The sequence below is a fragment of the Malaclemys terrapin genome, chromosome 10 (assembly GCF_027887155.1).
Source record: "Malaclemys terrapin pileata isolate rMalTer1 chromosome 10, rMalTer1.hap1, whole genome shotgun sequence".
Taxonomy (NCBI): domain Eukaryota; kingdom Metazoa; phylum Chordata; order Testudines; family Emydidae; genus Malaclemys; species Malaclemys terrapin.
Window position 1 is genome coordinate 86809879 of NC_071514.1, and position 13693 is coordinate 86823571.

Here is a 13693-nt window from a genome sequence, read left to right on the forward strand (position 1 = left end):
GGGAGAGCAGAGCGGTTAGCAGGCCCACAGAGGGTGGAAGGGACAATGAAGACCACCAAGACCCAGCGGAGGCTCAGAATAATCCTGCTGATCTGCTCCTGGGGAGGTGGGCGCTGTGCAGGCAAGGCTGTGGGGCACTACGGCCCTGCTCTCTGAGCAGCTGGATTGAAGGGGGGCGGTGACCCCTGAGGTGTCTCCAGCAGCCCCAAAGAGGAGATCCGGGGATTGAGTGTGCCATTTCACGCTGCTTTCCTGGGAGGATGGAGCAGTGCACGGGGTGTCTCCCTCAGCTCCATCCTCTCCCCACCCAAGCAGGCCAAGCCGCCGAACGTCACGTATGCGGGGATCCCGCTGTGCAGGAGTTTAGAGGAGCCCAAGGGAGGGTGTGAGGATGTAGCTGAGCTCAGCCCTTCTGCCCCTGAGGAGTGCTGGGCCAGGCCCCCGGGGTGCTGCTCTTTCCCTGCCCCTCCCTTTGGAAGCAGAAGGCCCAGGCTGGCCCCGACAAACGCACAGATTCTCCATGGTGAGTTTAGACACCAAAGAAGCGTCAGTTCAGGAGCCAGCTCAGCTCGAGGCCTCCGGGGCAGACTCTCGGCCTCAGTGCAGGCAAGGATGGTGGCTCCATTGGATAACGCCCCGGGAAGCTGCTGGGCTGCTCTCAGTGGCGGCTGGGTCCCTTTCCCTAGCCCCAGGCATGTGGCCACTTCCCTGAATGGCTCCCCAAGATCCTAGCAGTGGCTAACTCTTCCTGGGCTGCTAAACAACTCACACTGCAGAGCCCTGGCCTCCCCTGTTCTGCTCCAGACCTGAGCCGCGCTGCTGCACATGCAAGGACGGGCCCAGGGGTGGGTGACAGCGCCTCCCCATCAGCCTCCGAAACGGCTCTGCAACCGCCCAAGAATGGAAATCAAGTTCCAAGCCTCGGCCGCTTTATGGTCATTTCCTCAAGGATGGATGATTATCCACCAAACCATCTCAACTAAACCAGATCCCCAGAGAAACACTGGGTGCACACATTACCTCCCTCCCTCCCTCTCTCTCCCTCTCTCTCTGTCTGTCTGTCTGTCTAGATAGATAGCCAGCCAGCAAACTGCCCCTTCCTCAATTCCCCCTTGACCCCGCTTCCCCTTCCTTTTATACTCTGCCCTGAGCAGCCATGTGACCAGCCAGGACCTGTTAACCCTTTACAGGCTGTAGTACTTTTGCCTTGCTGCAGTTACCTTAGCTAGCAAAATCAGCCAATTCCACATTAGATACTTAAAGCCATTTCAAAGCACCTTCACCAGCTAGCTAGTCAAAAAGCATAAGAGGAAAAGAAAAGTGGGTCATTACTGAGGCCACAAACTCAGCAGAATTCAAAAAAAGATAAATATTGTTAGGGCAGGCCTCACCAGGTGGCACTGCCACATATAGTTTTCCAAGTTCTTTTTTCTCAGCATGTGAGCAAATGTTCAGTCTTGGGGAGACATGCTGTTAGTTTTCTTTATGTAAAGTTTAGTGCAGCTTTGGAAAGAGAGAGCTGTGTGAGCAGCAGGAAAGTTTCTGTCTTGGACTTTAATTAGAGTTAATTCTTGAGGCAGAGTTGGTGCTGGGCTGAATTTGTTGGAGAAGGGATTGCCCTGTGTAATGTTTGACCACCTCTGCTCCAGGACTGGGGACATATGTGTAAATGAAACTCATTACACTCAGCATATACCCAGACACCACGTCACTGATTTCTCCTCCACTGGGAAGCAGTCCTGGATATCTGCTCCCATTGGGCAGAGCGATGAAACTGGTGACAGAACAGCACTGTGGGAAGAAGGGGGAACAATATGGATAAAGAGAACAGCCATGATTACATTAGAGAGGCTGCAGTTGAATCAGCAATAGAAATCTGCCCGCTCCGGGGCTTGAGCCAATGACTAGCAGCTTGAGGTTTTCAAGAATCTTCCCTTGTGGACAAGTTATTCCCTAACTGATCTCTCCGGGTGTCGTGCATCCTCCACCAGCACAGGCTGCGATCAGAGACAGGACAGCAAGGTGAGTCAGGAACACCCAAGGAGCTGGTTGCCATGAAGAGCTCTGGTTTCATAGGTGAATGCATCTCACAGAACGGTGGGTTCTGGGGGCTGCTGGAGATGAGATGGAGAAGTCATTGCACATGCCTAGTGTTCTCATTGGCCTGTACCAGCAAACAGCCCGAGGACTCAAACAAATCCCAGTGTCTTGTGAGTGTTCCCGGCAGGGATGGGGGGGTGGCAGTCACCTTGTCACCATGGAAACAAGGGTTAAGGGCCCTGCTCCTGGCCCAGTCCACAGCAGAAAGAGCATGGACAAATTCCACAGGCCCCTATTAGCCCATATCCGGACACTGCAAATGGGAGCTAGGGGTGAAAGTGGGTGGCAAGAAAGGCCTGGCCCTCCCTCGGTGCATTCACACGGGTTCTACAGGGCTCCATGGAAAGGTGAAAGGTCATTTATCTTGATGTGTGAACTTCATGCTGGTGAGAGGTGCTGCCTGGACATCGCTGGAGGCTGACGTTGTCTATGTACCCACAGAAGGAGTGCAGAGGCCACACCAACTTCCGCCTCGCGGCCCACTGGCCAGCAATGTGCATCAACAAGAGAGTGAAGGGGCTACTTTAGGATTGAAGTTTCCTTTCCATTTCTGCTCATTATCCCTTAGCCTGTCTGCTGGGATTTTTACCAGCACAGAGATCTACCGGTGCCAATGGCAGCGGACTTTTAGGTGGCACGGATTCCTGAGACCTTAACATTTCACACAGACTGCTGACAAAAGTCCTCATGATACACTCCGATCCTGAAATCAGAGCTGTTTCCCTCACATCAAAAACTCCTTGTGACTGCAGAATCCATCACAGAGCATTCTACGGGCGGCTATGCAGCTTTTGCCAGGTTTTAAATGGTTCCTTCATTTGTAGTTTACTACCTAGTCAGCCTGTATTTACAATCTCATTCTCTCATTCAAGTGGCTAGGACACAACATGGAATAATTCTTACCTCTTAGAGGTGTTTCATCATTTCTGATTAAAAATAAATAATGAAACTGAAATAGGAGAGGAAGGTTGGGTAGGGAGGTTTCTGGAAATATAGGTACAGGACTATATGATTACATCTACAATGTTGTAACAGTCAGGAGAAGAAGATCACCTCCATGCCTTCTGTTTGGAAACTTGCTTCCAGCTGCCAGTAGCAATGAGGTAATACAAGCTTCTGACACACGTAGATTCACCGATTTTAATCAGGCCAGAAGGGACCATTGTGATTGTTTAGCCTGACCTCCTGACCCTGTACAACACAGGCCAGAGAATTTGACCCAGCGATTCCTGCCTCAAGCCCCATCGTGTGGCTGAGTTAGAGCAGATCTTTTCGAAAGCTATCCAGTTCTGATTTAAAGACTTTGTGTGATGGAGAGCCAGTCACAACCCTGGATAGGTTGTTCCAGTGATCACTAGCCCCCCATGTCCACCTCGTTTCTAGCCTGAATTTGTCTAACTTCAGCATCCAGCCCTGGGATCCCATTAGGCCTTTGTCTGCTAGACTGAAGAGCCCTCTGCTGTCAGAGATCTTCTCCCCAGGTAGGCACTTGCAGACCATGATCACATAACATCTGACCCTTCTCTTGGGTAAATACAAACAATTCCTTTCTTTGGATAGGGGCCAAACTCTGCCCTCCCCCCATGAGCCGGATGCTGAGCCTGTTCAAGTGACAACAGCAGAACGGAGCCCCTGGGCGGCCTGGAGAGAAGAACATGGCCAGTGGGACGGAGGGATGCGGCTGGTACCACAGCAATGGACCACGTCTGGATTTCCCGCTCTCTAGCTCTCCACTAGGGGCCGACCCAGCTCCCGTGAAAACCATTGAAATGACTCTCGTGACGCCAGGGAGACTTGGCGCAGGCCCGAGGGCCTCGTACAACGAAGGGTCCCTGTAACAGGGGCTGCCGCCAGCGGAGCCCCCCCTCATGGCCAGGGTGCCTCTACTGTTCCCTTCGCCAGCCTCTTTCAGTCACGGCCCTGCACAGGGACTGGGGTTTTATCACATTAACACAATTCTCAAACAAACACAGAAACAACCTTCCAGCCAGGCTCGTGCTGGCACAGCTCTCCTCCCTGGGGACCTGCCCCTTTTCAGGCACCCCTGCAGGAGCCCTTCTTCCCTGCAGCTTCATCCACCATCCCCCCATGGCAGGAGCCCCAGCCCTGCCGCTCCCTGCCGCTGCCTTTTACCCTGGGATCACCCTATTCGACCCAGGCTCTGCAGCCCGTGGGCCGTGCCCGAATGTCTACAGCCACCCATTGCCGCAGGATGCCTTGGGCCCAGCAGGCATCACAAAGGAGCCGACATTTATATGGAGGTGAGAGAATCCAGTTATATCACATAGGATGGGAAAAATTAGAAGTGTCCTAAACCTTCAAGCCTCAGGGCAACCACTAAACAATGGGGGCTTGAAAGAAACCCCCTTTATGGGAGGGATATGCCATAATTGTCCATTGCGGGGTTTTTGCACCTTCCCCTCAAACAGCCGGTCTTGGCCCCTGCCAGAGAGAGGAACCTGAGCTAGATGGATCATGGGTCTGATCTGTCCAGGTAATTCCTGTGCACCCGCTGGACACTTCCCGAATACCTGGGAGTGACTTTCGGGGCTAATTAATGTGCCTGGAAATGTGCAGGTGTGCAATGGAAACGTAGGAGCCCTCGGTAGCAGAAACTGTGAAATAAAGTGTCACACTCCATCAGTTCCTATCACATCCATGCACAGAACACTACCAGACACTTGGATCACACTCACATCTGCTCAGGCATGTGTTTGACACCCATACAAGAAAAATACAAAACGTTGCTTCCTTTATGAGGAATAAAATACTCAGCTCTGAGCCTGGGTACCAGCCGTTTCAGGAAACCTCCTCGATTTACAGGGCTTTACAGTCTGGTTGTAAAATTTTCCTCTGGGCTAGAAGCAGTAGCCCAAGAGGAGATTCTCTTTGCTGGATGTAGGGTACGCGTGCACATCCTGTTGGGTGCATGAGCAGCAAGCAGACCACCTGGCGAGCAGCCCCTCGAATCTCAGACAGGAGCGTTCGGTAAACGCTGCCCTGTAAATGTGTGCTCTGTTTTACAATAAAGAACTGAAGTTTCTGGCCCCTCCTGTTTATCCTGGAGCTTCAAAATCACTTCCACCTCCTCTAGGGTAAATCCTCATTTCACAGGGGAAAATGGCTGCCGCAGAGTAACTGCATGTGGCCAACACGGCCTTGAAGATTTTTCACACGTGGCGTCAGTGCAGAGATGCATAATCTGCTCGGTCAGTGGTTCAGGCAGGATGCTGGCAGATTCAGTCCATCACTAGGTTATTGACTCCAATAGATGCCCAGTGGTTTCTCCAAGTTTCAATCAAAGAAAAATGAGTGTGGAAGCAGCTCCGAGAAGCTCCGAGGATATCCGAGCACTGATCTAAGAGGAGATATCTCCATATTAATGTTGGAGACCAACTCCTGAGAATGCCAGCACGCGTCCAGTTCAGTATGGAGGATAACAAGACAACACTTTGCGCCCAGCACACCCAGGAGTCGGCAGCTCTGATGCATTCACACCATGCTCTTAGCTTCCAAGTGGGGAGTGAGGGGGAAGGGCTGGAACCAGCAGGCTGGACTCTCCCAAGGCCTGATCAATCAGTGCCAGTTCTCTCTGGAAAGAGCAGTTGCACTATTGATTTGCTTACGCTCATATTGCAGCAACTACATGGGATTTAGGTTAAGGATGGTTAGAGTCGCTAAAGCCATTCCTAAACCAGAACAGCAGATTAAAACCGCTCTGCTCAGAACTTCTGGGAAGGGTGGAGCTGTATCTAGCACGTACAGTTCACACTTCCATCTACGATGGGCTGCACTACACCCCCCGGAGCTTTCAGGACCTTTGGCTTTGGGTTTGAATCCTGGTCTCACCTTGCTTGTCCTCACCCCTGAAGAAATGCCCCCTGGAATGCACCTGGTCACGGCAGAGATAGAAGGACAATGTGGTCCTTAGGCTAGGAGTCATCCAGCCCAACCTCGCTGGCTTCCCAAGCTCTATGTTGCGCTGCCAATGGCCACGCTCGGCTCTGGCAGGTGTTTCACGGACCCTGCATGTGCTCAGCTGAGTATTTGCTCCAGTACTGAGGCACAAGGCTGTGAGGGAAGGGAGATGAGGCTTTAGTTCTGTCAGCCCAGGTTAGCCCCGTAATATTAACATAACTGTAACGCAGTTGAAAAGGAATCCACTAGTTACAGGAAATGATTTACAGGACACAAGACTGCCTTTCAGAGGCCTCAAGTGTACCATAAAAAATATATTATAAAGGAGTAATCTTTATCTGAACTGAGGCTGCACTGAGAGAACACATGTCCAGCTGAGAGCAGCATTGAGCTTTGGTTCACTCTGGGAAAAGTCAATGCTCTTCATCTTATTTGATTAATTTTTTTCTTGGCACTGGGCATCTAGTTAATATTTGTGCTCAACAATGGGGTTTTTTTCCTCCAAAGGTTGCTCTTGTCCTGGGCTCAGACAAAGGCAGAGATGCCAATAGTATTTCCCCAGACAAACTGCCCTGCTGGGATTGTGTGTTAACAGCAAGATGTGGAGAAGTCAGACTCCACTCCCCGCTGTCCCGCCCCACGGTGTGAAAGATTGGCCTATCTCTGGGCAGAAGGTGCCAGGGGAACTAAGCTCCCCCGCCCCCCAGCCAGGCTGGTGCTGAAGCCCATTTGCAGGAGCCTGCATGATAAGCTGTGGAAAACCTCCATACCCGCGGGAGTCTGAGCAGGGGCGACTGTCTTCAGGTGTATTTTCTTCTCCCCCTTGGTGAAGCTGAGGTTCCCGGGGTTCATAGTATTCAATGCTGAAAACATGGGCATTGTGGTTGTGCCCAGAAACGTGTGTACACACGAGCCAGGCGTAGCATGCAGCTGTACCTAAGCGTGCAGGGGGGTTTCTGTCCCTAACTCAGGTGTGTGCACTTCGGCACACGCATCTTCAAAAGCTGGGCCCTAATGTTCACTTTCAGATCCCCACTGAGTCAAGTCAGCAATGTAGGGAGGAAGGAGAGTCCAGAGATTAGGGCACTAGGGGTCAGTTCCCTGCTCCATCAGATATCACTAGTCTCTCTGGCTCCATATACACAGCAACTAGACACCCATGGCTGGGGCTCATGGGGCTCGGGCTGGGGGGCTGTTTCACTGCTCTGCAGACTTCTGGGCTCAGGCTGGAGCTCGGGCACCAGGACCCTGCAGGATGGGGGGACCCATCTGTACACCCAGGGAATAGCCCTGCCCTGCCTCCCGGGGGGTTGTAGGGATAAATACACCACAGGATAAGTACCTACAAGATACCAACAGACTCCAGGGCAAGGTGGCGAATGTAACAAACTCACGTCCACACACCCCAGGAGCGGCTCAGCTAAGCACATCTCTGAGGCCCTCCCCTCGCCCCGAACATCAGCTCAGGGAGGTTACTGGATGGGGCTCTCGGAGGAGACCAGGTACCTCTTGTTGACAAGGATCCGAAGGACAGGAGGATCAGGGTAATTTTATGCCTTTGATGGAGTCGCCCCTCTACGGAGATCACTAAGCCACCCTTGCGAGGACCAGGTCCAGGGCCCCATATCGGTATTTCTGAAGGATAAACACGGACGGCCACTGCCTCCCCTTGCGTCCCATGGGAAGACGGTGCCTCCTTAGTCATGATGAGGAGAGCTCCTGGGTTGGGGGGGGGCTCTACCCCAGGGGGGAACAGACTCTCCTGCCCATGGGGGGGGTGTCATCTAGTCTAGCCCAATCTTCGGGCTTTTCCCCACAGAGGGAATCCCCACCTGTAGGGGCAGGGCCCAGCCTCCTCTCATGAAAGAGGAAGTGCCTTTCCCCTATGGCTGGGGGTCACAGTGGCCCCTGATTGGAGCCCCCAAAGACAGAAGATGGGGGCTGACAGCCAGTCACCCCAGAAGCCTGCAAAGGAGCGGGGAAAGGCCCCGTCCTCCAAAGACTGGCAGGGATTAGTGCTGGGGAAGCTGTGCAGGAGTGGGGAGACGCAGAGGGTGGGGGCAGGGTGATTGGGGGCAGGAGCAGGGAGGAGCAGAGGCTGGGGGCAGGGGCAGGGAGGAGCCGTGGCTGGGGGCAGGGTGGCTGGGGCCAGGAGCAGGGAGGAGCAGAGGCTGGGGGGCAGGGTGGCTGGGGGCAGGAGCAGGGAGGAGCAGAGGCTGGGGGGCAGGAAGGAGCAGAGGCTGGGGGGCAGGGGCAGGGAGGAGCCGTGGCTGGGGGCAGGGTGGCTGGGGGCAGGAGCAGGGAGGAGCAGAGGCTGGGGGGCAGGGTGGCTGGGGGCAGGAGCAGAGGCTGGGGGGCAGGAAGGAGCAGAGGCTGGGGGGCAGGGGGGCAGGGGCAGGGAGGAGTCGTGGCTGGGGGGCAGGGGCAGGGAGGAGCAGAGGCTGGGGGCAGGGGCAGGGAGGAGCCGTGGCTGGGGGCAGGGTGGCTGGGGGCAGGAGCAGGGAGGAGCAGAGGCTGGGGGGCAGGGTGGCTGGGGGCAGGAGCAGAGGCTGGGGGGCAGGAAGGAGCAGAGGCTGGGGGGCAGGGGCAGGGAGGAGTCGTGGCTGGGGAGCAGGATCGGGGGGCAGGGAAAAGCAGGCGGAGGCAGAGTGACTGAGGGCAGGAGCAGAGGCTGGGGGCAGGGTGGCGGGGGGCAGGGGCAGGGAGAAGCAGAGGCTGGGGGCAGGGTGGCTGGGGCTGGGGCAGGGGCAGGGGCAGGGGCAGGGAGGAGCAGAGGCTGGGGGGCAGGATCGGGGGGCAGGGAGAAGCGGGGGGGCAGAGTGACTGAGGGCAGGAGCAGAGGCTGGGGGGCAGGAGCAGGGAGGAGCCGTGGCTGGGGGGCACAGCCGGCAGACTGGGGCGGCAGGAGGGAGGGGCTGGGTGGCACACGAGCTGTAAGGCAGCAAGGGGGGACCGGGGACAGCCCGTGCTGCGGGGCGGGGCGGGGCGGGGCGGGGGGCAGCGGGGATTCGGGGGCGAGGTTGCCCGGGCGCGCCTCTCCATCTCCGTTCCCAGCGCCGGGCGCGCTGCCCTCAGCCCCAGGCCGGCCCGGGGCGCGGTGCCAGCCCCGCTCTCCCCGCCGCCCCGTGCCGGGGGCGGGCTCTCCCCACGCCGGGAGCGCGCTCTCCTCCTCCCGCTCGGCACAAAGTTTAGCGGCAGGAACTCGGGCTGCAACAGTGCGAGGCGGCGGCGGCAGAGCCAGAGCGCAGCGTCCCCGGGCGCGCCGCGGAGCCGGTCCCCATGCGCCCGGAGCCGGTCCCCATGCGCCCGGCCGGCTGGAGGCGGCTGCACCGCGGGGGCTGCGGGGCTCCGCGCTGACTGTGCCATGCGGGGCTCCCCCCCGGCGGCTGCGGGGCGGGAGGGCAGCGGCGCCCCATGCACACGGGGCTGCCGGGCGGCGGCTGACACCATGTGCGCCCGGTGCGCGGGGCTAGGAGCGGGGAGCAGTCATGGCCCCCCCCGCCCAGCCTGGGGCGCAGGGCGGGCGCGGCTCTAAGGGGCCCCCCGCTCGAAAGCTGCTCTGCATGTGCAGCCTCTCGCTGTGCCTCACCTACCTGTGCTACAGCCTGATGGGGGGCACCGGCCCGGGCGCCCTGCGCTCCCCCGCCGGCCTGCGCGGCTCCCCGGCTCCCAGCGCCCTGCGCTCCCCCGCCGGCCTGCGCGGCTCCCCGGCTCCCAGCGCCCTGCGCGGCTCCCCGGCTCCCAGCGCCCTGCGCTCCCCCGCCGGCCTGCGCGGCTCCTCGGCCACCCCCGCGCCCCCCACTCGGGCCAGCAACGCCAGCCGCCCGGGAGTGTCGGCGGCCGCCTGGCTCCGGACTGCGCTGGCCCCCGGCGAGGTGATCGCGGCGCAGAGCGGCGCCTTCGAGAGGGACCCGCAGGAATCCAGCACCACGGACGAGGAGCTGAGCCGGGCGGGCAGCACCACGCCGGACTACGGCGAGAAGCGGCTGCCGCAAGCCCTGATCATCGGCGTGAAGAAGGGGGGCACCCGGGCGCTGCTGGAGGCCATCCGGGCGCACCCCGACGTGCGCGCCGTGGGGGTCGAGCCCCACTTCTTCGACAGGAACTACGAGAAGGGGCTGGAGTGGTACAGGTGAGCGCCGGGCGGGGCGGCCGGGGGCAGAGACACCTGCGCGGGGCCAATAGCGGGCAGCCTGCGCCCCCCCAGCGGGAAGGACCCGGGCCTGTGGCCGGGGGGGAGCGCTCCTGGCTGGAAGGGCTGGGCCCCGGCTCTCCCTGGCCTGTTTGGAGAGAGCCCCCGGGCAAGTTGGCTCCACTGCGCTGCCTATAGCCCTCCCCCCTGGGACCCTCTCCGGCTCCTTCCCGCTCCCCTAAGGCACCATCGGCTCCGCCCTGGGAGCAGGTGGCAAATTCCCTTCGCCCCATGCCACCCTCTGGAGGCTCTGGCCTCATGCCCCTGGGGGGGCGGGCTGTGCCTTGGGGCCTGAGGGGCGCTTGGCTGCTGTGCTGGGTACCAGGGGCTGTAGCGGTGGGAGGGTATTAGTAACGATTGTGCCCAGGGCTGAGGAGAAGAGAGTGTGAGTTGTTAGTGGCCTGACTTGCCATTGCCTTGCTTTTGTGGGTTTGTGTCTGGTGTGTATGTGTGGCTCACCCTGCAGGTTTCTGTGTATTTAAAATCTAACTCCCCCCCCCGTGCAGAAGTTCTCACATTGAGTCTATTGCTTACTTATTTACTGCCCATCTCCTACCTGGCAGCTTACCTGAGCAAGGTACTGTCTCCAGGATCTGTGTGAATCCCAGCCATGCCCTCCGCTTTCAACTGCAGGCACCTTGGGATTGGTTAACCACATCAAAACAATATATAGGGGACGGATGAGGCCCCAGAGCAGCTAGTGCCTGGTGCGGAGGCAAATTGTGCAATAACAGATTGAAATGCAGGTAAAATAACTGTATCATTAATGTTACTGGCTATTATACTATTTAAAATACAGGGTTCTGATGAGATGCCAGAAATAGATACAAATGCATTTTATGCAGCTCCCAGTACACAGAAGATTTGAACAGATTGCTCCGGGTAGCACACTTGCAATATACAAATCTAGACTGTTCAGTCCTTAATAATTACAGAAATAAACAAGCCTGCCAGCCCAGGTGATAGCTGCAGTTTTAAAGTGACAATAAATAAACAAGGATTCTTTCCTCATACAAGCCACAGCATCCTGAATTTACTTCCCAAATGGAGATTTATTCCTTTTATGCAACAAGTTCCATCTGCTAGAAGTTTTTGAATTGATGAGACTGAGCTCTGTGTATGAATTACTCTTGGTATTGCCGTTTGATCTAACACATTTAAAACTTTTAACGTAGACTCCTTTTAACCTGTTCCAATATATGAAAACAGGCTGAATTCATCAGTAGGGTTCTTTGCTCTTTCAACATATCAAACTAATTGTGATGTTCACTGTTTTGAAATATTTATCTCAAAACTTGAAAATACAAATCATTAATTTAACTTGAAAATTATTGATGATATTATTTTTTAGTTTCTGGCAGCACTCGCACTGTGCTTGTTGCTTTCCAAATAGGAAATAGTCATGATTAAAACATCGAGGTCCTGGCTTTTTATTTCACTCATTAGGGTAGTTAACTAAACAGCTGGAAAGAATGAGGAACATTTTCAGTTTCAGAGGCAAAAAGTTAACAACTGTTTGAATTAGCTGTTTTTTTTTTTAAATAAAAATAAAGTGTGAGGTTTTCATGTCAACACTAACTTAGATGTGATCATCTTCAGGCAGGTTTCCTCAGAAATTTTGGAAGCAAAGTGTTTGCAATAACACTTATTTGCTGTGGCATTTGCTTGGCTTTATTATGATGCCCAGCGATTCTCTGAGGAACTCCAGTGAAGTGGAGACCAGCAATCAGAGAGTACTTGTATGAGAGCTTGTTTGTTATGTGCTGTCAAAGGCTATGTGTGTTGCATCAACATCTGGACATGAGGAGGACTGGCTCAAGTGATTTTATTTGTGCACACTTTATTTCAAACAGCCAACATCCTATTTTACCTAATTGTCACCCAGGAAAGCTTTTCTTTAAAGACCAAGTTTAGAAACTTGATGAAAGAAGCTAAAGATAGGGGTGTAGAGAGGTTTGGTTTTGTTCAAAATAGGCGGAAGAAGATCAAGCATTGAATATGCCAAGCAGCTGTGTTTTCATCTTGAAAGTAAAGCTGGGAGAAAAGGGCCGGGGAGTGAGCGTAGCTTTCCCTTGGAGCGAAAGGCACAAACAGGTATGCATCTGCAGAACAGTATTCAGATTTTTTTGTCATTCTTGTAGCTATGTGGTGTTGCTCTCGTAGGTTTATTTAAGCTCATTTTTAGTGCTGGTGAATGGTGTTGGACTCAACAGCTGTGGGCACTAGGGTGACCAGACAGCAAGTGTGAAAAATCGGGACAGGGGGCGGGGGATAATAGGAGCTTATATAAGAAAAAGTCCCAAAAATCGGGACTGTTCCTATAAAACCAGGACATCTAGACACCCTAGTGGGCACTGAAATCTACTGGTTACCCGACCAGCAGCCACAGCGCAAGCAGTGAGCAGATCTTCGTCTCAATCCTGAGCTGGAATTGCCATATTGGAAGACAGCAAGGAGACACATATAGTAGCTATCCTTAGTGCCTCAGAGTAAGCCCTAAATCCCCATTTTTGACACATGAAGGGGATTTCTTCCTGATCCTAGCCAATGGGTAGCTTCTGTCCTGCATCATGAAGGTTGAGAGTCTTTACAATTGTATCTTAGCTAGAGAAATTGCAGATGTTATTCATATTCACATAAATGTCTGTTTTTAACCTTCTTGAATTACTTGCATTAATGTCTTCTGGCAGTGAGTTCCACGGGATACTTACACATTTGGTAACATGTGGCTTCCTTTTGTCCATTTTAAAACTGTTGCCTTTTAATACTATCAAATTATTATTTTCTAGTGTCACGGGGTGGAAAATGGGGCCACTTTACTGGCCTTCTCTGCATCATTCATTGTTGAAAGTTTGTTTTGGTGATTACTGTACTGTCCTAGGAAACAGTAACTTTATGTTCTACTCCAAACTCTGCCGACATGGCCTAGAGCCAGTTCCCTTTTAATTTCCCCATACCTCAGCTTCCTAATCTGTAAAATGGGGATAATAATACTTAGCTATTTCTTTTGGCTGTGTATCTTGCTACAGTTGGTCATGCCTTTGTCTCCTTGAGTTTGACTGCTGTAATACACTCTACATGAGATTATATCTTATGACAATCCAGAAGCTGAAGTTAGTGCAAAATACACTTTATGTAGGGAATCGGTTACACCGGTTCTCTAGAGTCTGCTGTTTTCTGTAAGGTTTAGGAAAAGCTATGTGAATGGGTGATCTGTGCTGATTGTGAGAGTTCGAAAGCCAGGGTTACAGTTTATGTGGAAATTACAGAATTGAAATCTTCCTACGTGTGTACTGATGTATTATGTTTAAGGTGGCGTTAAGGCTGCATGGGGTTGTTCAGGATTAAGGTGTCCGATTTGGTGATTCCATACACTTTTTAGTGTTGGGTTGTTTGCGGGATTTGTTCAGTGGTACATCTTCCCTTCAATTCCATTTATAGCCTTCAGTGTAAGTTAACTGTTGCTGAATTTCCTAGATTTTC

At 54.1% G+C, this 13693-nt stretch overlaps 1 protein-coding gene across 1 annotated transcript in view; it reads left to right on the forward strand.

Moving 5' to 3' along the window:
* The first annotated feature begins 9321 nt into the window (after window positions 1-9321).
* HS3ST4 (heparan sulfate-glucosamine 3-sulfotransferase 4) overlaps window positions 9322-13693 on the forward strand; it is a 110488-nt gene continuing 106116 nt past the window's right edge. Inside the window, exon 1 of the mRNA XM_054043156.1 lies at window positions 9322-10150. Within this exon, the coding sequence (XP_053899131.1) occupies window positions 9507-10150 (644 nt within the window). The 5' untranslated portion in view covers window positions 9322-9506. The remainder of the gene's footprint in view (window positions 10151-13693) is intronic.